Genomic DNA, 21,378 nt, shown 5'->3' with positions numbered 1-21,378 from the left:
TTACTTACTTTCTTTCTTGTTTCTTGGTGAGAGGCCTACGCAACTACAAACACTAGCCTGATCGTACTGAGCCTTGTTTTACAAAATACCCAAGTAAAGATTGTGTACACTTTTCAATACTGAAAGTAAATTTCGTAGGGGGGGTTTGCCCAGGGCGTCATATAAGCTAGGAACACCACTGAACACAGTTGTCATAGTGTAGATCCAATTCTCATTCCACTTTGGCATTCCAGTCAAAACAGATTTTCTCAATTGGCTATGTCCATTTCCCATTCACATTGACACTGTTGTTCATTAGATCATCAGACAAAAGACAGGACAAGAGACGGGGAGAGAGACAGGAGAAGAGACAGGGGGAGAGACAGGAGAAGAGACAGGGGGAGAGACAGGGGGAGAGACAGGAGAAGAGACAGGGGGAGAGACAGGGGGAGAGACAGGAGAAGAGACAGGGGGAGAGACAGGAGAAGAGACAGGGAGAGAGACAGGGAGAGAGACAGGAGAAGAGACAGGAGAAGAGACAGGGGGAGAGACAGGAGAAGAGACAGGGGGAGAGACAGGAGAAGAGACAGGGGGAGACATGACAAGAGACAGGGGGAGAGACAGGGAGAGAGACAGGAGAAGAGACAGAGAGAGACATGACAAGAGACAGGGGGAGAGACAGGAGAAGAGACAGGGGGAGAGACAGGAGAAGAGACAGGGGGAGAGACATGACAAGAGACAGGGGGAGAGACAGGAGAAGAGACAGGGGGAGAGACAGGAGAAGAGACAGGGGGAGAGACAGGAGAAGAGACAGGGGGAGAGACAGGAGAAGAGACAGGGGGAGAGACAGGAGAAGAGACAGGGGGAGAGACAGGAGAAGAGACAGGGGGAGAGACAGGAGAAGAGACGGGGGGAGAGACAGGAGAAGAGACAGGGGGAGAGACATGACAAGAGACAGGGAGAGACAGGACAAGAGACAGGACAAGAGACAGGAGGAGAGACAGGAGAAGAGACAGGGGGAGAGACAGGAGGAGAGACAGGAGAAGAGACAGGGGGAGAGACAGGAGAAGAGACAGGAGAAGAGACAGGGGGAGAGACAGGGAGAGACAGGGGGAGAGACAGGGAGAGACAGGGGGAGAGACAGGAGAAGATACAGGAGAAGAGACAGGGGGAGAGACAGGACAAGAGACAGGAGAAGAGACAGGAGAAGAGACAGGGGGAGAGACAGGAGAAGAGACAGGGGGAGAGACAGGGGGAGAGACAGGGGGAGAGACAGGACAAGAGACAGGGGGAGAGACAGGAGAAGAGACAGGGGGAGAGACAGGAGAAGAGACAGGGGAAGAGACAGGGAGAGACAGGACAAGAGACAGGAGAAGAGACAGGAGAAGAGACAGGAGAAGAGACAGGGGGAGAGACAGGAGAAGAGACAGGGGGAGACATGACAAGAGACAGGGGGAGAGACAGGAGAAGAGACAGGACAAGAGACAGGGGGAGAGACAGGAGAAGAGACAGGAGAAGAGACAGGGGGAGAGACAGGAGAAGAGACAGGGGGAGACATGACAAGAGACAGGGGGAGAGACAGGACAAGAGACAGGGGGAGAGACAGGACAAGAGACAGGGGGAGAGACAGGACAAGAGACAGGGGGAGAGACAGGAGAAGAGACAGGAGAAGAGACAGGGTGAGACAGGACAAGAGACAGGAGAAGAGACAGGGGGAGAGACAGGAGGAGAGACAGGAGAAGAGACAGGGGGAGAGACAGGAGAAGAGACAGGAGAAGAGACAGGGGGAGAGACAGGGAGAGACAGGGGGAGAGACAGGGAGAGACAGGGGGAGAGACAGGAGAAGATACAGGAGAAGAGACAGGGGGAGAGACAGGACAAGAGACAGGAGAAGAGACAGGAGAAGAGACAGGGGGAGAGACAGGAGAAGAGACAGGGGGAGAGACAGGGGGAGAGACAGGACAAGAGACAGGGGGAGAGACAGGAGAAGAGACAGGGGGAGAGACAGGAGAAGAGACAGGGGAAGAGACAGGGAGAGACAGGACAAGAGACAGGAGAAGAGACAGGAGAAGAGACAGGAGAAGAGACAGGGGGAGAGACAGGAGAAGAGACAGGGGGAGACATGACAAGAGACAGGGGGAGAGACAGGAGAAGAGACAGGACAAGAGACAGGGGGAGAGACAGGAGAAGAGACAGGAGAAGAGACAGGGGGAGAGACAGGAGAAGAGACAGGGGGAGACATGACAAGAGACAGGGGGAGAGACAGGACAAGAGACAGGGGGAGAGACAGGACAAGAGACAGGGGGAGAGACAGGACAAGAGACAGGGGGAGAGACAGGAGAAGAGACAGGAGAAGAGACAGGGTGAGACAGGACAAGAGACAGGGGAAGAGACAGGGGAAGAGACAGGGAGAGACATGGGGAGAGACAGGACAAGAGACAGGGGGAGAGACAGGAGAAGATACAGGAGAAGAGACAGGGGGAGAGACAGGAGAAGAGACAGGGGGAGACATGACAAGAGACAGGGGGAGAGACAGGACAAGAGACAGGGGGAGAGACAGGACAAGAGACAGGGGGAGAGACAGGAGAAGATACAGGAGAAGAGACAGGGGGAGAGACAGGAGAAGAGACAGGGGGAGACATGACAAGAGACAGGGGGAGAGACAGGACAAGAGACAGGAGAAGAGACAGGGGGAGACATGACAAGAGACAGGGGGAGAGACAGGACAAGAGACAGGAGAAGAGACAGGGGGAGACATGACAAGAGACAGGGGGAGAGACAGGACAAGAGACAGGGGGAGAGACAGGAGAAGAGACAGGGAGAGACATGACAAGAGACAGGGGGAGAGACAGGAGAAGAGACAGGGGGAGAGACAGGGGGAGAGACAGGACGAGAGACAGGGGGAGAGACAGGGGGAGAGACAGGAGAAGAGACAGGGGGAGAGACAGGGAGAGACATGACAAGAGACAGGGGGAGAGACAGGGGGAGAGACAGGAGAAGAGACAGGAGAAGAGTTTTAGATTGTTATAGTTTATTTGGCATAGGTTTCATATCCTCATGTCAAGTGTCATTGGAAATCATGACTCATCTCCAGTCACTGTCACTGTCCACTGTTTGCTTTCATTCATCAGCAGTAGCCTCTGTGTCATATATCATGCTTTACCGTTAGTAAACCCAGATAAACACACTGTCAGCAGTCATTTGAGAGTCATTTAAGACTAGTATAGTCTACTACTAGTATAAAAATAAAACAGAAGCAGCTGGTACTGGCTGGGTTGTGTTGGGTCAGCTCTTACTGTAATAATAAATCAAATTTCTACAGCACCTTTCATGAAACCCAAGGTCGCTGTACTTAAAAAATATAGCATCCATGGTTACTAAAGGTATTCCACAGACCTTGTTGTGAACCGTTTGATTTAGGAACTATTCTCTACCAAAGTACACCTTCCATAGTAATATAGATATATACTGTAATATAAGATTCAGCAAATCACATCAAAACTATGTGGATGGATGGATAAATAGCACTGGGTAAATGTATATATTATATATATATACTGTATATATATATATATAATTTAATAATATGTCCTTTTCTAGACATGCATTTGCTGCCTTAGGCTAAATGCCAAGAAAACCAAGGTCATAATGTATAACATCCTCCCGGATCATCCACCTCTAACGACAACAGGAGGCACTGCTCTAAAGGAAGTCTGTGATTTCAAATACCTGGGCTCGTGGATCAACTTGTCCGAGCAAGACCTTAACACATTGGCGGCCACTGGGATGAGTCTAATATCACTAGAGACTACCAGCATATGTAAACAGACTTGGGGCTGTTTGTAGAGCTAAATCTATACTTTATAGTATTGCTATCTGTCCATTCTCATTGTCAATTGAGACCATAAACCGTCCCTTCAAAATGGCTTAAAGAAAAAGAAAATGTCATCAATACGTTCTCATTTTATAGCGCCGTGAATATAAGCGTTATACGGCATTTGGTCTAGTATATTTCCTGGAAGGCTAGATAAAGGGCCAATAGCTACTAACGTTATATCCAATGGCATTTCCGTTATACATAAGCTACAGTTAAAACTCAAACTGCATATGATCGGCACAATCCTCAAGCATGTATGCATGAAAGGGGGGGGGGGGGCGGGGGATGTCGTTTCTTATTATTGATTACCAATAACCGTGTTCGACTAAGTAGCCACATACGCTAATATAGTATCATAATAGTATCATAACAAGGCCCGATCAGCATGTAATTTACGTGAAAAAGATCTTACCATGAGCCGGTTGGATACCCCTGAGCATTTCCCCGTTATCGATCGTCATCTGGTAGATCGATATGTCCATTGGCTGATGATAAATCCCCTTATTGCATAGTGAAATCCGCGATCCAAAACGTATTCCGTGCAACAGACAATAGCTATCGCTTCAGGTGAGTAGAAAACTACATTAGAGATAAAAAAAAAAAAAAATAATTGGCCACAGGGAACACTGCATTATCGCGATAGCGCCCCTAAGAGGATCTGGCCGGTAATGCACTTTCTCGAATTCAAAGAGTAGGGTACATCTGCAGTGCAGCTCGGCGACCTTGAATAGATTATTAAAATGGAATAAAAGCCGGCGGTCAGGTGGCGTAACGGAGATTGCGTTCGTCACCAACCCCGGAGCGGCTGGATTCGCCTGTTCGAATCCAGCTCACAGCTCCGGGGTTGTCACCAGCTTGGCTGGCCGTTCACACTAATACAATTGGCTGTATTAGAGGGTGGGAGAAGCTGGAGGGTTGGGTCCGGGTCGTTGTAAACAGCGACTCCTACAGTTCGGTCGGGGCGCCTGCTAAGCGCGGATAGGATCTAAGTGGGATAGTGTGATCCTTCCACACGCTATGCCCTCTCAGTGAGAATCCGCGCTGCCAGGTGAAAAGAAGCGGTTGATTGGCTGGACGTGTGTCGGAGGAAGCAGGTGATAGCCTCCACTCTCCCAGACCGACTGTGGGGGGTAAGTGCGCAGCGACCAGGAAGGGGATTGGGAATTGGCATAACGACTAACATTGGGATGGGAGAAAATCGGAGGAAAAAGGAGGGGGAAAAAGATTAAAAAAAAATAAAAAATATGGAATAAAAGCCAAAACAACTTGCCCCGGATATATCCGTCCTTCGGTCCATTAAGCATGGATTTGAAACATGTATATATCCGTGGTCGGGCGCCATTGTGTTAAAGTGAGGAAGGCGCTTGCATGGAGGGCTCTGAACGGCATGACCAGTGTGTGGAAATCCAACCTCCCAGTCCCCCGTCAAATCAAGCTCAACTTATTTCATGCAACAGTTGAGTCTGTCCTTCTGTATGGCAGTGAATGCTGGACCTTGAAGCCCACCCTGCAGAAGTCCCTGGATGGGTGCTACACCAGAATGATGCGTGTGGTGCTCAACATAAACAGGGATGAGCATGTCACTAATGCAAACTTGTATGGGGGGGGTGGGGGGGGGGGGGGGGTGCTAAGGGTGAGCGAGAAAGTGGCAGTCAGGAGAATGAGGCTGGCAGGTCACTGCCAGAGACACCATGAGCTGCCAACCAGCAAACTTGTGCTGTGGGAACCAACACACGGGCATCGATCACGAGGAGGTGACCTACGTGGACGTACTCAGGAGAGATGTGGGAACAGAAAGCACCGGTGAGCTAGTCAGATGCATGGAGGATCGGGATGACTGGAAGCACCGATGGAGGGCCCGTCCGAGGACGACCTAGAGAGATAGATTTGCTGCCACTGATGTGATTTCTTTTTTATTTGGATTGTTATCATTATTAGGAGTACAATAATAATAATAATAATAATAATAATAATAATAATAATAATAATAATAATAATAATAATAATAATAATAATAATAATAATAATAATAATATTAACTTTATTTATATAGCACCTTTCATACATGTATTGCAGCTCAAAGTGCTTCACAGCAAATAGCATAAAATGAACATAGGCATAACATTAGCATACAGTTGACAGAATAAAAGCAATGCATAACATGTACAAGTGCAAACATAAGAATAGGTATAAAAGACAATAAAAGTAGTGGAATGTAGAAAGTGCAGACATAAGTGCAGAAAGTGCCGCCCCTGTGCCTCAAATAGATTCACTATCAGCTCTATCTTTAATCTTTAAAAATGTTCAGTTGCTATCGCTATTAGCTCCATCTTTAATTTTTCAAAATGTTCAGTTGCTATTGCATGCACTCATCTGTGTTTCACTACACACTTGAGTGCATGCTTACCAGCTGTTAGTCTCCAACACTACTATCACCGACATCTAAGAAGGGAGATCCCCCCTTGAATGGCCCTTCTAAGGTTTCTCTCCTCCACATTGCCTGTGGTGCATTTTCCCCTCTTTGTTAGGTTTTAGTGAGTTTTTCCTTACCTTCGCGTGGGGTATGTCTGGGAGTGTTGCATTCATTCATTTATTTACATTTATTTAAAATTTGTTGGACCTTATGGTGTTCTTGTTTTGTTCTTGACTTATTGTTATGTTTCTTCTTGACTTGTTTAAAGAAGACGTGTCCGGCCCATGGGGACATTAACGTGTGTTGTTGGGCCTTACAAATAAATTTGATTTGATTTGATAAGAATAGGCATAAAATAAGTACAATAGTACAATGTTGCTCGAAAGCATGTGAACCCCCGGAAAGACACACCCCTTGATAAAGCATGTCATGACTCATGACCGAAAGAAAACACAAACAGCCCGAATATGGAATAGTATTGCCATAAGATCCTTTAAACGGGGGCTCCAGTAGCTCACCGCATATCTCGGCGCTATTTCAGCGTCGGGGAAAACCGTGCTGCGTCACGGATCTGGTGGACTCCGAGCTCGATTCCCGGACCCGCCGTCATTTATCAGAATATCTTCCCCTGATCTATATCCCGTTTCACCCTGTATCTGTCGGTCATGCTTGACCAGAAAAGCGATAAACGCTAAAAAATAAAGTTTTAAAAAGAAAAGATCCTTTAAACACTGCACATTGCCTTCAAACATTATTAATCCAAACTGGTGCACACACCACACACCTCTGCCAAGTTGCCCTTGAGCACGGCACTAAACCCCAAAACTGCTCCAGAGCGACTACACTACAGGCAACCATGCACTCTGCTCTCTCTAAAGAAATCCATGTATATGCTCTCTCTAAAGAAATCCATGTATAGGGAGACTATGTGTCCGTGTATCAATGAGTGATGTATACTGACGTCAACTGCCTTGTGTACTGTACATTGAGGATAAAGTAAACTTTATGTTGTTGGTGTGCAGGATGGCGGTACCCCCTACGGTGCTCGGTACGTGGGTTCCATGGTGTCAGACGTCCACCGCACCATCGCCTACGGAGGAATCTTCATGTACCCGGCCAATGAGAAGAGCCCCAAGGGAAAGGTATATATATACAGTAGCCTCCTGCAAATAATTATAATAATGATGATAATAATAATATTAGTAATAATAATGGTATTATTATTATTATTATTATTATTATTATTATTATTATTATTATTATTATTATTATTATTATTATTATTATTATTATTATTATTATTATTATTATTATTATTATTAAATGAATGATAATACTACTATTACTAATAATAATACTACTAATAAAATAATGATAATACTACTACTACTAATAATAATAATAATAATAATAATAATAATAATAATAATAATAATAATAATAATAATAATAATAATAATAATAATAATAATAATAATAGTAATGATAAATTAACATTATTGTCATTAATATTATCATTGTTATTATTATTATTATTATTATTATTATTATTATTATTATTATTATTATTATTATTATTATTATTATTATTATTATTATTATTATTATTATTATTATTATTATTATTATTATTATAATGATAATGATAATACTAATAATGATAGGGTTGATAATAGGGTGTGCAAGAGCAAACAGAGTTTTGAGTCGTTTTTTTAAAGATGTTAGTGACTGCATGGCGGATGTGTGTAATAATAATAATAATAATAATAATAATAATAATAATAATAATAATAATAATAATAATAATAATAAGCTTTATTTGTATAGCACCTTTCATACAAGAATTGCAGCTCAAAGTGCTTCGCAGCTGAAAAAAGACAGGCACAAAATGAGCACAAAGTGCAGACATCCCAATAGGCCACCTTGTTTATGGTTTGATTCTATGGCAGTTTTAAAGACAAGTTTTTTAGACAATAATAAAAAGAGAAAAATAGAATAGACAGTAAAATAGTGCAATAGTGCAGTGCAATAAAATAGTAGAATATAATCAATAGTGCAGTGCAATAAGATAGTTCTGAATGACTGTTTAACAGTTTAAAACCGTCTTTACCTTCCCTGTTTGATATCCACAGTTCAAAACCTGACAATCTTCCTTCCTGTTTGATACGCACTTTGACCCTTCAAACCGCCCTCTCGGGGCGCAGTTCGCTCTCTCAGGGCGCAGTTCCCTCTCTCGGGCGCAGTTCTATAGGCCTGGGTCCCCCACACAGTTTTAAAACCTGAAAATCTTTCTGTAGGTAAAGAGTTCCAGACCCTGGGTGTGTCATGTCATATAGCTGAATGTCATTTGAGTGTATAACTCAAAATTCATAGAAATATCTGCTTTTTCAGAATTACACCCTGACATATTTTTTTTATGTATTCAGAAAGTTCTGTTCAATTTAACACACTTAAGTTGCAATTAAGATGTGCTTAAATATATTGTGAATGTATTTTTGGTTACTTTTGCTGTAGTGTTTTTATGTACAAAAGTACATCTTAAGTTAGTTAAACATCTAAATAATTTTTATTATTTAGATTACACTCACGAGTCACGACAAACATGTCATACTAAACATGTGATTTTAATTTGTACATGAAAGCTAAGAACATACATTGCATTGCATAATATACTTGTGTATACTTGCATAATACATTGCAAGTATACTCTTAGAAAAGTTAATATGGGTAGAAATATACTTTTAACACTCACTTCTTTAAATGCACTTTTAATACCAAATTATAAAGAAAAACATGGCACTCTTCATCTGTTTTCTAATTCAACTCTGAATTATCTCTCTCCCAAAGCTGAGACTGCTGTACGAATGCAATCCCATTGCCTTCCTCATAGAGCAGGCAGGAGGCTTGGCTACCACCGGTACCCAGAGGGTACTGGACGTCATACCCGAGGGTCTGCACCAACGGGTTCCCTTCGCGGTGGGTTCCACTGACGACGTCAACGAGTATCTGTCTTTCGTCAAGAAGTTCCCGTAGAAACACCTCACCATGCACTTCCTCGATCAAATAGAAATTAAATCGATGTCCTTTCACACATACCAGTTATTTAAGATCCATTTTCCAATAAACTGAAAGTAAAAGTTTACATATTTGTACTCTTTTGTCAGATGCAAGGTTTATTTTAAATGTGTAGTCAGGAATAGGAAGGGCTTGTTTCCCCAACACTGCTGCCTAATGTGTTGTGTGTTGGTGAGGCTGAGACATCAAAGTAGCAGTGGTGGAAGAAGTACACAGTTCCTTTACTTAAGTAAAAGTAGAAATACTCAGATGAATTAGTACTCTGGTAACAGTAAAAAAAAAACTCCATTAAAATTCTACTTAAGTAAAAGTAGAGAAGTATTTGCTATTGAATAATAATAATAATAATAATAATAATAATAATAATAATAATAATAATAATAATAATAATAATAATAATAATAATAATAATAATAATAATAATAATAATAGATCAAATTTATATAGCGCCTTTCATAGAACCCAAGGTCGCTTCACAATCAGGACAAAAAATAGGGCAAGGAAAAATAGGGGGGGGGGAAGAGGGGATGAGGGAAGGTAAGGGATAATGGACCTAATCTATAATCTAAACTAACTGATGGGGAAAAGCCTTGGTGAAGAGGTGTGTTTTTAGATCGGATTTGAAGGTGTCCAGGGTTGGGGCGTTGCGGACTTCGGGGGGGAGAGAGTTCCAGAGGGTAGGGGACGCCACGCTGAAGGCTCTGTCCCCAAAAGTCCGTAACCTGGTGCGAGGGATGGAGAGGAGACCTAGATCAGAGGATCGTAGGTTCCGGGATGGAGTGTACTGGTGGAGGAGATCAGACCGGTACCGGAATGTATTTACGTATCTAAAGTAAAAGTACACATTCTACATGACTTTTGTGTATCCATTGATCTCTATAGGTTGTGTTAAAGTGGTATGTGTTTTCTATGCAAATCCTTTTCTTCAAAGTAACTAGTAACTGATGGGTTCAGATAAATGTAGTGGAGTAAAAAGTACAATATTTCAGATTAAATGTAGTGTAGTAAAAGTATGAAGTTCCCTAAAATAAAAATACTTAGTTACTTTCCACCACTGCAAAGTAGCTATATTGTCTTTGGGTCTTTTAACTCAGAAGCAAATCACTTCACTTAAGAGCAACCATGCTGATCAAGGACAACTGAAGACATACAGTAGCAAGCAAAGGGGCTGTCACCTCAATTCCACGCAGGAAGACAAAACCCACCAACACTGTCTGTTTTGAATTTATACAACCTTTACTGTAGAAGGAATGTGCACATCAGCTGAAGATATACAACCTCTACTGTAGAAGGAATGTGCACATCAGCTGAAGATATACAACCTCTACTGTAGAAGGAATGTTCACATCAGCTGAAGATATACAACCTCTACTGTAGAAGGAATGTTCACATCAGTGATCCAAACGTAAACACATGGGTAGCCCTCCCACCACCAAAAATAATATAAATACAAATATATTTTGTGGCTGTATAAGGTTTGTTAATGTTGGTAATGGTTTTAAACACTAGATTAAAACAGGCCTACAGTATATGCTGCTTCATAATGAAAGTTCCAAAAAGTACATTTTGCATCTACAGAGGAAACTGTTCAATAATATATGTAAATATGTGAGTGAATGTGAGGCATAATTTGTAACACACTTTGGACAAAAGTGCTATATAAATGCAGTCCATTTACAATTATATAGTAAAAATTAAAAAATGGGTCAGGTGTTAGTTAAGCCCTATGGTGCAGGCAGCTTGGAGAGGGTCAGGTGTTAGTTAAGCCCTACGGTGCAGGCAGCTTGGATAGGGTCAGGTGTTAGTTAAGTCCTATGGTGCAGGCAGCTTGGAGAGGGTCAGGTGTTAGTTAAGCCCTACGGTGCAGGCAGCTTGGAGAGGGTCAGGTGTTAGTTAAGCCCTATGGTGCAGGCAGCTTGGAGAGGGTCAGGTGTTAGTTAAGTCCTATGGTGCAGACAGCTTGGAGAGGGTCAGGTGTTAGTTAAGTCCTATGGTGCAGACAGCTTGGAGAGGGTCAGGTGTTAGTTAAGCCCTACGGTGCAGGTAGCTTGGATAGGGTCAGGTGTTAGTTAAGTCCTATGGTGCAGGCAGCTTGGAGAGGGTCAGGTGTTAGTTAAGCCCTATGGTGCAGACAGCTTGGAGAGGGTCAGGTGTTAGTTAAGTCCTATGGTGCAGGCAGCTTGGAGAGGGTCAGGTGTTAGTTAAGCCCTATGGTGCAGACAGCTTGGAGAGGGGCAGGTGTTAGTTAAGTCCTATGGTGCAGGCAGCTTGGAGAGGGTCAGGTGTTAGTTAAGCCCTATGGTGCAGGCAGCTTGGAGAGGGTCAGGTGTTAGTTAAGTCCTATGGTGCAGACAGCTTGGAGAGGGGCAGGTGTTAGTTAAGTCCTATGGTGCAGGCAGCTTGGAGAGGGTCAGGTGTTAGTTAAGCCCTATGGTGCAGGCAGCTTGGAGAGGGTCAGGTGTTAGTTAAGCCCTATGGTGCAGGCAGCTTGGAGAGGGTCAGGTGTTAGTTAAGTCCTATGGTGCAGGCAGCTTGGAGAGGGTCAGGTGTTAGTTAAGTCCTATGGTGCAGGCAGCTTGGAGAGGGTCAGGTGTTAGTTAAGCCCTATGATGCAGGCAGCTTGGATAGGGTCAGGTGTTAGTTAAGCCCTATGGTGCAGGTAGCTTGGAGAGGGTCAGGTGTTAGTTAAGCCCTATGGTGCAGGCAGCTTGGAGAGGGTCAGGTGTTAGTTAAGTCCTATGGTGCAGACAGCTTGGAGAGGGTCAGGTGTTAGTTAAGTCCTATGGTGCAGACAGCTTGGAGAGGGTCAGGTGTTAGTTAAGCCCTACGGTGCAGGCAGCTTGGATAGGGTCAGGTGTTAGTTAAGTCCTATGGTGCAGGCAGCTTGGAGAGGGTCAGGTGTTAGTTAAGCCCTATGGTGCAGGCAGCTTGGAGAGGGTCGGTGTTAGTTAAGCCCTATGGTGCAGGCAGCTTGGAGAGGGTCAGGTGTTAGTTAAGTCCTATGGTGCAGGCAGCTTGGATAGGGTCAGGTGTTAGTTAAGCCCTACGGTGCAGGCAGCTTGGAGAGGGTCAGGTGTTAGTTAAGTCCTATGGTGCAGGCAGCTTGGAGAGGGTCAGGTGTTAGTTAAGCCCTATGGTGCAGACAGCTTGGAGAGGGTCGGTGTTAGTTAAGTCCTATGGTGCAGGTAGCTTGGAGAAAGTCAGGTGTTAGTTAAGCCCTATGGTGCAGGCAGTTTGGAGAGGGGCAGGTGTTCTGTTTCATTAGGGGATCCGCTTGGCATCACTCATGCACTCCCTCGCGTACGTGCACGCGCACTGAATAAATTCCACAAATGTACCTTTAATACCAGTATTAGTCTGACCACACCCCTCATCAGCTTACCTTCATAAGCAGGTGTGTGGTCACCTGCTCTCCTCCTTCTCACTTTCACCACAAGGAAGTGCCCGGTAGTACCCCACTTGACGTGTTGTTAGTTGAAAAGAGTTGTGACGAGTCTACATTGTGCTTCATTTTTTCTTCTCTCATATCTGTTGTAAAGAAAAAGTTTGGGTCATAATGTATTCTTCGGAGAGTAGACCCGCTAGACCTACTCTTCACCAGCGGTTCTCCATTCCCGCCTCCGTCGTGCGTTCTGGTGCTGGGCTGTTGCCACTTTCGTGGTTGCCGACCCAGCCCAGGAGACAGCCGATGGATAGTTTGCCTCTCCGAAGAGCCGAGGAGTCGGTGCCGTCGCTCCGGCGGTGGCCTGATCTCGACTCTGGTTCCTCTGGTTCCAGGGAATCGTCCGTTGGTGAACGGGGGGTTGTCTTGGAGCCGGAGGATTTGCGACGCAAACTTTTCGTGTCTGCCCGTTCACGTCGCAAGATGGTAGCATGCAGGCGCGAACGGCCTGGTTTTGGGGAACTGCTGGAGACCAGCGAGGATGCGTCCGGCTCTGGATTTCCGATGGAAACTGAGGACTTCATGGAGGAGGCGGACGGATTCTTGTATGATGGTCCCGTGGAGGAGAGTATCCCTCCTATCCAGGAAACACCGGAGGGGGGAGAAATGGCTCCATGGGACTCCTTGTTCGAAGATGTCGAGGAACCACCTTGGCCTCATCAGCAGGATGCCCTACTATCGGCCACATCAGACTGTGGCTCCTTGACCAGTTGCAGCCTGCTGCATGTGAGGGATGCGGGTTCGGTGGGGGAAGGTCCGCAGGGGGAACTGCAGGCTTTGTTTCCCGAGCTCATGGCGGTAGCCGCCGCCGCAAACGGCGTGCCGCTGCCGCTGCCATTGCCTGCTTCTGTCCCTGATGATCTCATAGGTCATCTCTGGCAGCGTCGCCCAGTGAGAGGGGTGGATGTTGTCTACCCATTTTTCCCCTCAATGGGGACCTATGTTCGTCAGGGTCAGGCGGTTTCCAACATCATGGGACTAACCCCCACCTACATACCAGTTACGCGGGTGTCGGGGTTAGTCAAAGGTATGAGGGAGGGCGTGCCTCGGCTTGATAGTCCGATGGCCGCTCTCCTCTGTCCGGATATGGTGTGGGAACCCTTATGCAAGCCGGTCCTCCAGGGTAGATCGGCTAGGCGATTGGCATATTGGGGTGACCAGTCATTCATCGCTGGTACACAATCGCTGGCTGCGGCGTCTAACATCGCCCACCTGGCTAGATTTGTATCGGGGATTATGATGGGCGGCACGGATCTGAACGAGGTAAAATGCGATCAGATCACCCAGGCGGCAGGAGCTGTCCTGCACCTTACCCAGGTGCTGGCCATAGCCATGGGGAAAGTGCGCGCCCTGGCCACCCTGGGCCAGCGTCATCTTTGGCTGGAGCAGGCCCGTGTGCCGGAACGGAAGAGAGCCCCTCTTCTGAAGGCCGCCCTCTCCGACGCTGGTCTGTTCGGGAAGGCCCTGCGGTTGATGACCTCTACATGCAGAGAGATGGCAGAGGAGAGATCCATCCTCCAACCCCATTTTCCGCCTCCCGTCCTTGCCGGTGGAGTCAGAAGGCTTCCACGACGTCGAGCTGTCTCCGTCGTCCCTACCACTGCCTCCGCCGCCGCTGCTGGCCCCTCCAAGAAGGCCAGGAGAAGAGACGGCGCTTCTGCTACCGCCGGCCCATCCACGACCGGAGGAGACGGTAGGGAACGTCGAGACCAGCAGACAGTAACCTACCGTCCCTCCGGGGCTCCTCGGGGTGGCAAGACTCGAGCGGCGCGAGGTGGCAGACGCCGCTGAGAGTGACTTTTCCCCTCTGTGTCCCCTCTCCTTTACACCCTCCCCGGCCCCTCTATGATTTTGTGCCTTAAAAAACTTGTGATAATAAAAAGTTCCCCGACATAAGGGGGACTATGTTTTTTGGCAAACAAACTGTGTGTTTCTTCAACAAATCATATGGTGGGGTTGTGTAAATATGAATCTGCACTTTTACGTTGTGAGATGAGTCGTGTTGTGTTACGAGATTAAGCAAGGTCTGCAACATACACTCAGTCATAGGGGGTTCTATTAGCCTGACGCTCCACATGCAGGTAGAAACTGGTGTTATTCCATTGCTTGAACTAAGTATATATGTCTCACAATGCTGTGTTGTTAGTTGCAGTAATACTCGTACACACACGTTCCACGGCCTAGCCGTCACTCTCGGTCAGCGTTTTTGCTATGTACGACATAGTCAACGGGTGTAGGATTCACACACATACGACTTGTTTTTTGTTGTAAATCCTGTTCACATTTTGTGGGTAGCGGGCATTGTATTAGCTTACGCTATACATTAGCATTCTACCGGAGGTTTTCAAAATGGCTACGGTTGTTTTCTGTGTGTAGGGAACGAAGGGTTTTTTGTGAGGGGGTGTCGAATAAACCCCTCCTTCCCACTTGATTGGTTTAGGAGATTTTTATCTCTTCTGCTGAGCCAGTCAGGGCCGAGCCGGTAGGACGTCTTGGCAGGGGGGGGGGTTATCCTGCCAACTCCTATTACAAACAGGAGCCGGCAGGGTTTCCCCCCGTCGTAGCGGTGTTGCTATGGCGACGCCTTCCATGAGTTACGGTGTCGAGTTAGAGCGTAGGGCTCACGGGTCTGCTGCGCTCGATTTATGTGTAACTTGAGTCAGTTGGTCACGTGACTCACAGTTGGCATGTCTTTCTCATGACTACAACTCGTGTGGGAAGGTTTCTGGGAGGGTCTAGTCTTTACTCTCTGATTAAAAAGAGTGACTGGATGTAAAATCATGTGAAAACGGGTTTTTTACTCCCAGCTGTGCAGTTGGGTTCATACGGGTGATGCTTCTTCTTTATTATAAAGAGTTGGATGTGTCTATATGACTTGGAAATGGGGGCCCCTGATGGAAACAAGACTAACGTCTTTCTCAGGTCTGCCTCCCCTTACCGATTGTGTGTATTGAGCCGTACTATGTTGTACCCTTTCTGCAATCTGTTGGTTAAAGTTTTCATTCATTCATTCATGGAGTTGGTTGCATCCCGCCCTCTTGTCGTTCCCCTGGGCGTCTTGGGGATTCAATAAGATGGTCTAAATAGCCTATTATTGATGTGGATATGCCCAACGCACACATAGTGCTAGCTCAGGATGTTCTGTTGGACATTAGGTAACTGACTGGCGCGCCTTGATTGCTTGGGGTTAAAACAGCGTTTTTATAGAGCAATTGGGATGGGGGTTTTTCCTCTTCCGACGCCCTGTGTGGTTGTCGACGGGTTCTTGTTCATATCAGGGGATGATAACGGAATGGATCTGAACATATGTGGAAGGGTCTCACGCCCTGGGGGTGGGCCGCCGGGCGCGGTTTGCACCGAAACGTTTGAGTGGCGCCTTCTTTTTATGTTTAAGATCAACACGCATATCTGCCCCTTCTCCTGGAGTTGGCATGTCGGCGTGGTTAGGGCACGGGACTGGTTCTGGTTGCGCTGGTCCAGATCAGTTAAACCCGTTGTCCGCCGGGGATGCAGATCTGCTGTTCTGGTACCCTGAGGGACTTGGGCTTTTTTCAGGGGGAAAAATGCTGGGTCGGTCCGGGTGTCACAGGGTTGAGTGCTATGGAACCCTTGTTGGGTACATTGTATTCTACACTGTCGTAATGGCTTACGGCCGTGCCAACCTGTACGCGCCCGATCTCGTCGGATCTCGGCCGCCACGCAGGTTGGTCTTGGTTAGTACTTGGTTGGGTGACCTCCTGGGAATACCAAGTACGGGGTGCTGGGGCTGGTTTTCCATTCTTACGCTCTTCTCTTACGCATGGCGAAGAGGGGCCTGTTGGGGTGGTCTTGACCTCCTCGGGGGACTCTGTGCTCCCCGTATCACCGGGCCCGGTCCGAAGTAATGTTTTCATTGACCCGTAGGCCCGGGATAACCCTGTTGGAAACTGAGACACGGGCTGCGGCAGTGCCGCAGGTGTGTTTTGGAGTTTTTTCCTGAGGGGTTATGGGACCAACCACCGCATAGGGAAACACCTGGGTGGTTGGTTCTCTGGTGTGTTGCTGCAGTGTCATCTCCCGATTTAACCGGTTTGAGGGTGCCCCTGCACGTTCATGACGTCTGCCAATCGTGTCAGCCTTCTCTGCCTCGACCCCTCTGGGTGGGTTTTTTTTAAATGGAGGCTTGGTCATGCAACAACGCCGGCATACGCCCCTTCCGCCGGGGCGGCTGTGTTCAGCTGTCCTTTCTGGCGCCTGTCTCGTCCGCAGTCTCCAGGCTAGGGTTAACAGCCTGTTGCCTGGTTTTCCCCGGTGCGCTGCCTGCTTCCGTTGGTTAACCTTTTTTGTGTGCTTACGGCCATGCTGACTGCCTGTTGCAGGGTCAGTGTGCCAGGCGGTGTACTGTTGGGGAGGACAGGGCCCGCTCGGCTGAGGGGCCTTTGTCCGAATACGCTGGCGATGTGGGGGGCGGGGTCACTAAGTGCCCACCTGGTGGGGTCTTGATGCTGGCATCATGGACTTCTCCGGGCCCCCGTTCCAGGGGGTCCAGTCCCTTTGGTGGGTCTGGGTCTTCCTTCGCGCTCCGCTGCTACGGCCTTGCAACAGGGTTGGGTTTGCCCTTGACCCCGTAATTCTGGGGGCAGTAACGAGGTTGTTCCCTCCGTTCGTTCCCGGGTGGCATGCGGGTTGTGCGTGTGTGTAGTCGTGGGGTCAAGCCACGGTCTGCTCACCCTGTGCGTTGAGTTGCTTGAGTGCCTCTTCGCACGGTCGGGTCCGTCGCCCTCCCGGGAAACCTCTAATAGGGGGGGTGCCCTCCATTAGGGGGGGTCGGGGGGGCTCGGCCCTCCCTGTTCTGTTGGTTGTGGGGGGCCTTCAGCGGGGTGTATTTGTCGGCCAGTGGCTCCGCTTGGCCTCCCTATGTGCATGAGTGATGCCAAGCGGATCCCCTAATGAAACAGAACGATAGGTTGACTATAACCAAGTTCTGTTAATTAGGGGTGACGCTTGGCATCCGACGCCGCTGCAGCCCTTGACCTCACCTTGTGTTGAAAGCTTGGGAAGGAGGAGAGCAGGTGACCACACACCTGCTTATGAAGGTAAGCTGATGAGGGGTGTGGTCAGACTAATACTGGTATTAAAGGTACATTTGTGGAATTTATTCAGTGCGCGTGCACGTACGCGAGGGAGTGCATGAGTGATGCCAAGCGTCACCCCTAATTAACAGAACTTGGTTATAGTCATAACCTATCGTTAGTTAAGTCCTATGGTGCAGGCAGCTTGGAGAGGGTCAGGTGTTAGTTAAGCCCTATGGTGCAGGCAGCTTGGAGAGGGTCAGGTGTTAGTTAAGTCCTATGGTGCAGGCAGCTTGGAGAGGGTCAGGTGTTAGTTAAGTCCTATGGTGCAGACAGCTTGGAGAGGGTCAGGTGTTAGTTAAGTCCTATGGTGCAGACAGCTTGGAGAGGGTCAGGTGTTAGTTAAGCCCTATGGTGCAGGCAGCTTGGATAGGGTCAGCGTTCGTTAAGCGCTACGGTGCAGGCAGCTTGGAGAGGGTCAGGTGTTAGTTAAGCCCTATGGTGCAGGCAGCTTGGAGAGGGTCAGGTGGCCCTATGGTGCAGGCAGTTTGGAGAGGGCATTGGGTAGAACTGAGCAATGTTTGTCTAGTAGTTAATCATTATAGACTGATAAGCTCAACCTCCAGCATATACAGAGGCTTTGTCAAGGACATTGGGTCTCATTCACTAACATTGCCAAAAGATTTCTCTTAACGAGTTTGTCTTAGGAACCGCCTAAGACAAACTCGCCAACAATTACACCCGGATTCACCAACTCGTGGAGAACCTGTCTTAAGTGGCCAACTCTATCCCAACTGGGATGCCCACAATGAGGAATGTCACTCATTGACAAACATGAACCACGCGCGTTCCCGTTTAGTTCATTTGCATACAGACATGCCTCCGGCAGCTCCTTATAAAACCAGCCAACAGAGCAGCGTGCAAATGAAATTGCAAAAAGTATGACATCAAGAGTTAGACACACATGCCCAGCTCATTATAATGCAACTAACTATATATGATGCAGCCTTGTGGAAATGGTGGCCGATATAGGTAGCGGAAGCGTTGTGACCGACCAAAATGAGATTAGATTAATGAATTGTCATCATACAGCTCGTGGCAACCTGCTGCAGTGCGCGTGCACACACACGGGTGCAGTACTGTATAGTCTACGTGCGTAATGAATGAACGCAGTATAGGCTTATATTATTCCAATGACTTGTTTTATTAGATCACAGATACTGCTCTGCCCTATAGTAGTACAGTTCACCAGTCCGCTCATGGTACGCCCGGTTCTGGCGGCCTTAATATGTGTACTGTACTTACTGTACGTATAGGGCAGAGCATATAGTATACTAAATCCTAATGAAACAAGTTACATTAACACACCCCTACTGGACTATATATTTGCATATACAATCAAAACATACTTGTTCATACTTTTTGCACTGCCAAATTGCACAGCCCTGCTAAATATTCCATCCCACTGTATTGTTATTTTATTAGAATTAGTGTATATACACTTGACCAATGTACAGCCCTGGCCTTTTTTTATTATAATTTTCTTTTTTTACTTATACTATATTATATTGTGCTCCCATTTAATTTAGTTTATATCGCATTTTATTTTACCTCTTATTTTACAGTTGTACAGCCCTGGCTTATTTTTTATTTCATAATTCTATTCTATAGTGCTTCTATCTTAATTTAGTTAATATTCCATTTTATTTTATTATGTCCGTTAATGTTGCACAGAAAACAACCAAATCAAATTCCTTTTATGTGAAAACTACTTGGCAATAAAGACCCTTGTGATTCTGATAAAGAAACAGGATATTATAACAATTATTTTGTGTTTACTGCAAAGCGGAGGGACTGGGAGACCCACCTTACTGACCAGACATCCAATATCGGTGATGGCAGAGCTATTTTAATATGTAGAACATTCATTTAAACCCTAAATAAAAAACACTTACAGATCCTTTAAAGGGGAACTATCTTATAAATATCCCTTTTCCAGGGGTTTGCATTGTTTTCTAGCAATGTGGGGTTGTACCGACACTGTCTAGGTCTCAAATTCTATTTTTTGTGCATTCCTCCAGTTCAGATGAGACAAAATCCTCCCCCACTGAACCAAGCCATTCTGATTTGACTCACTCACTGACATGAATAGGCACTGATCTGCCCACAATCAACTGTGATACGTTTATATGAGCAGCGAGTGGAAATAATGCGGAAGCGGTTATTTAGCAGAGACCTTCAGCTGTTCACACACAGAACTATATCAAACGGGTGGGAAGGGGACTGGGAGGAGGCTCTCGCTCTCTCGTAGTATCACCGTCAACCTGTTGCAAAATATCATAGCGCATGCTCCCACGCGTATTCCGATTACAATCATATTCACGTGGTTATATTGTAATTTGAAACAAGTTACCAATGCATTGTCTCGTGGGATTATGCCCCCCCCCCCCCCCCCCCCCCCCCCAGCAAAATGAATTACCGTAATTCCTCTAATAGTAACCGGTATTCAATTAAAAACCGGGTCTCTATTAATGACCGGGTGCGCTGTTGAGCTAAGCAATTATAAGCCGGCCTCCTAATACAAGCCGGGTTTAATGTATAATTTTTTTTAATTTTATTATTTGCAGCTGAACTTGACTGTTATTAGCCTAACTGTATATAGGCCTATATACAGGTATTTGAATGGGCAATAAATAGGATGGACCACAGTATTGTGGTAGTCTACCTCAGTTGAAGTTAAAGTTAAATTGATACTGTGTTGATGTTTTTATGGTATTTACCATAGGCAATATATTTAGTTATTGTTGTTATATGCTGGCCTGGCTGTGCAGTAAATACCATATAATGGTATGGTGTTAATGTTTACCAAGAGAGTAAGCCTACCTCAGAATTGTATAAAACGAAGTTATTATTATTATTATACCAGTATTGTGATTGCACTATTTTCCTTTTTTTTTACTTTTTTTGACCACCTGTAATTGCACCGTTTACTACCGTATTTCATACAGTACTTGCTTGGTTTCAATAAATGAACCCAGTACATTTTACTGGGTTCAAACTGACACATAATGTTGATTTATTCATTATGATCCGTTTGAAAATTTGAAATATAGGCCTCTCTCTTATACATGCCTCCTCCTAATACAAGCCTGGTATCCGCTACAGTTGAAACAAATACAAGCCGGGGTTACTATTAGAGGAATTACGGTAGTCCCTCCATCTCTCTCTCTCTCCCTCCCTCCCTCTCCCCCCAAAGTTATCTGCCAGTGCAGACTTTGGGTGACTGTCACTCAAAGCGCATTGCGAGTATGGGCGGAGCCCAGCCAAAAACTGCTTGAAATCTGGAAGTGCAGAAAATGCTGCTCTAGAGTACTTGATTAAAAATACAAAACAATGAATTTTTTGGAAAATAACCTTACAGATGTGTTCCATAGACTCACAGGAATTGTGTAAATTGCCCAAATAGTGAAAGAAATAGTAAGATAGTTCCCCTTTAAGAAACACTTACAGTAAATAAAAAATACCAAAGTACAGTCACGGA

At 46.1% G+C, this 21,378-nt stretch overlaps 1 protein-coding gene across 1 annotated transcript in view; it reads left to right on the top strand.

Moving 5' to 3' along the window:
* The window catches only part of fbp2 (fructose-1,6-bisphosphatase 2), a 56,088-nt gene extending 46,726 nt beyond the window's left edge, over positions 1-9,362 (top strand). The window contains exons 6-7 of the mRNA XM_084338170.1: positions 7,292-7,411; positions 9,117-9,362. Coding sequence (XP_084194296.1) covers positions 7,292-7,411; positions 9,117-9,302 — 306 coding nt within the window. The 3' untranslated portion in view covers positions 9,303-9,362. The remainder of the gene's footprint in view (positions 1-7,291; positions 7,412-9,116) is intronic.
* Positions 9,363-21,378: the final 12,016 nt, after the last annotated feature.

Source organism: Notolepis coatsorum (assembly GCF_963971535.1).
Source record: "Notolepis coatsorum genome assembly, chromosome: 2".
Classification (NCBI taxonomy): Eukaryota; Metazoa; Chordata; class Actinopteri; order Aulopiformes; family Paralepididae; genus Notolepis; species Notolepis coatsorum.
Note: the sequence above shows the minus strand (reverse complement) of the source record. Positions and strands in the feature narration are given on the sequence as shown.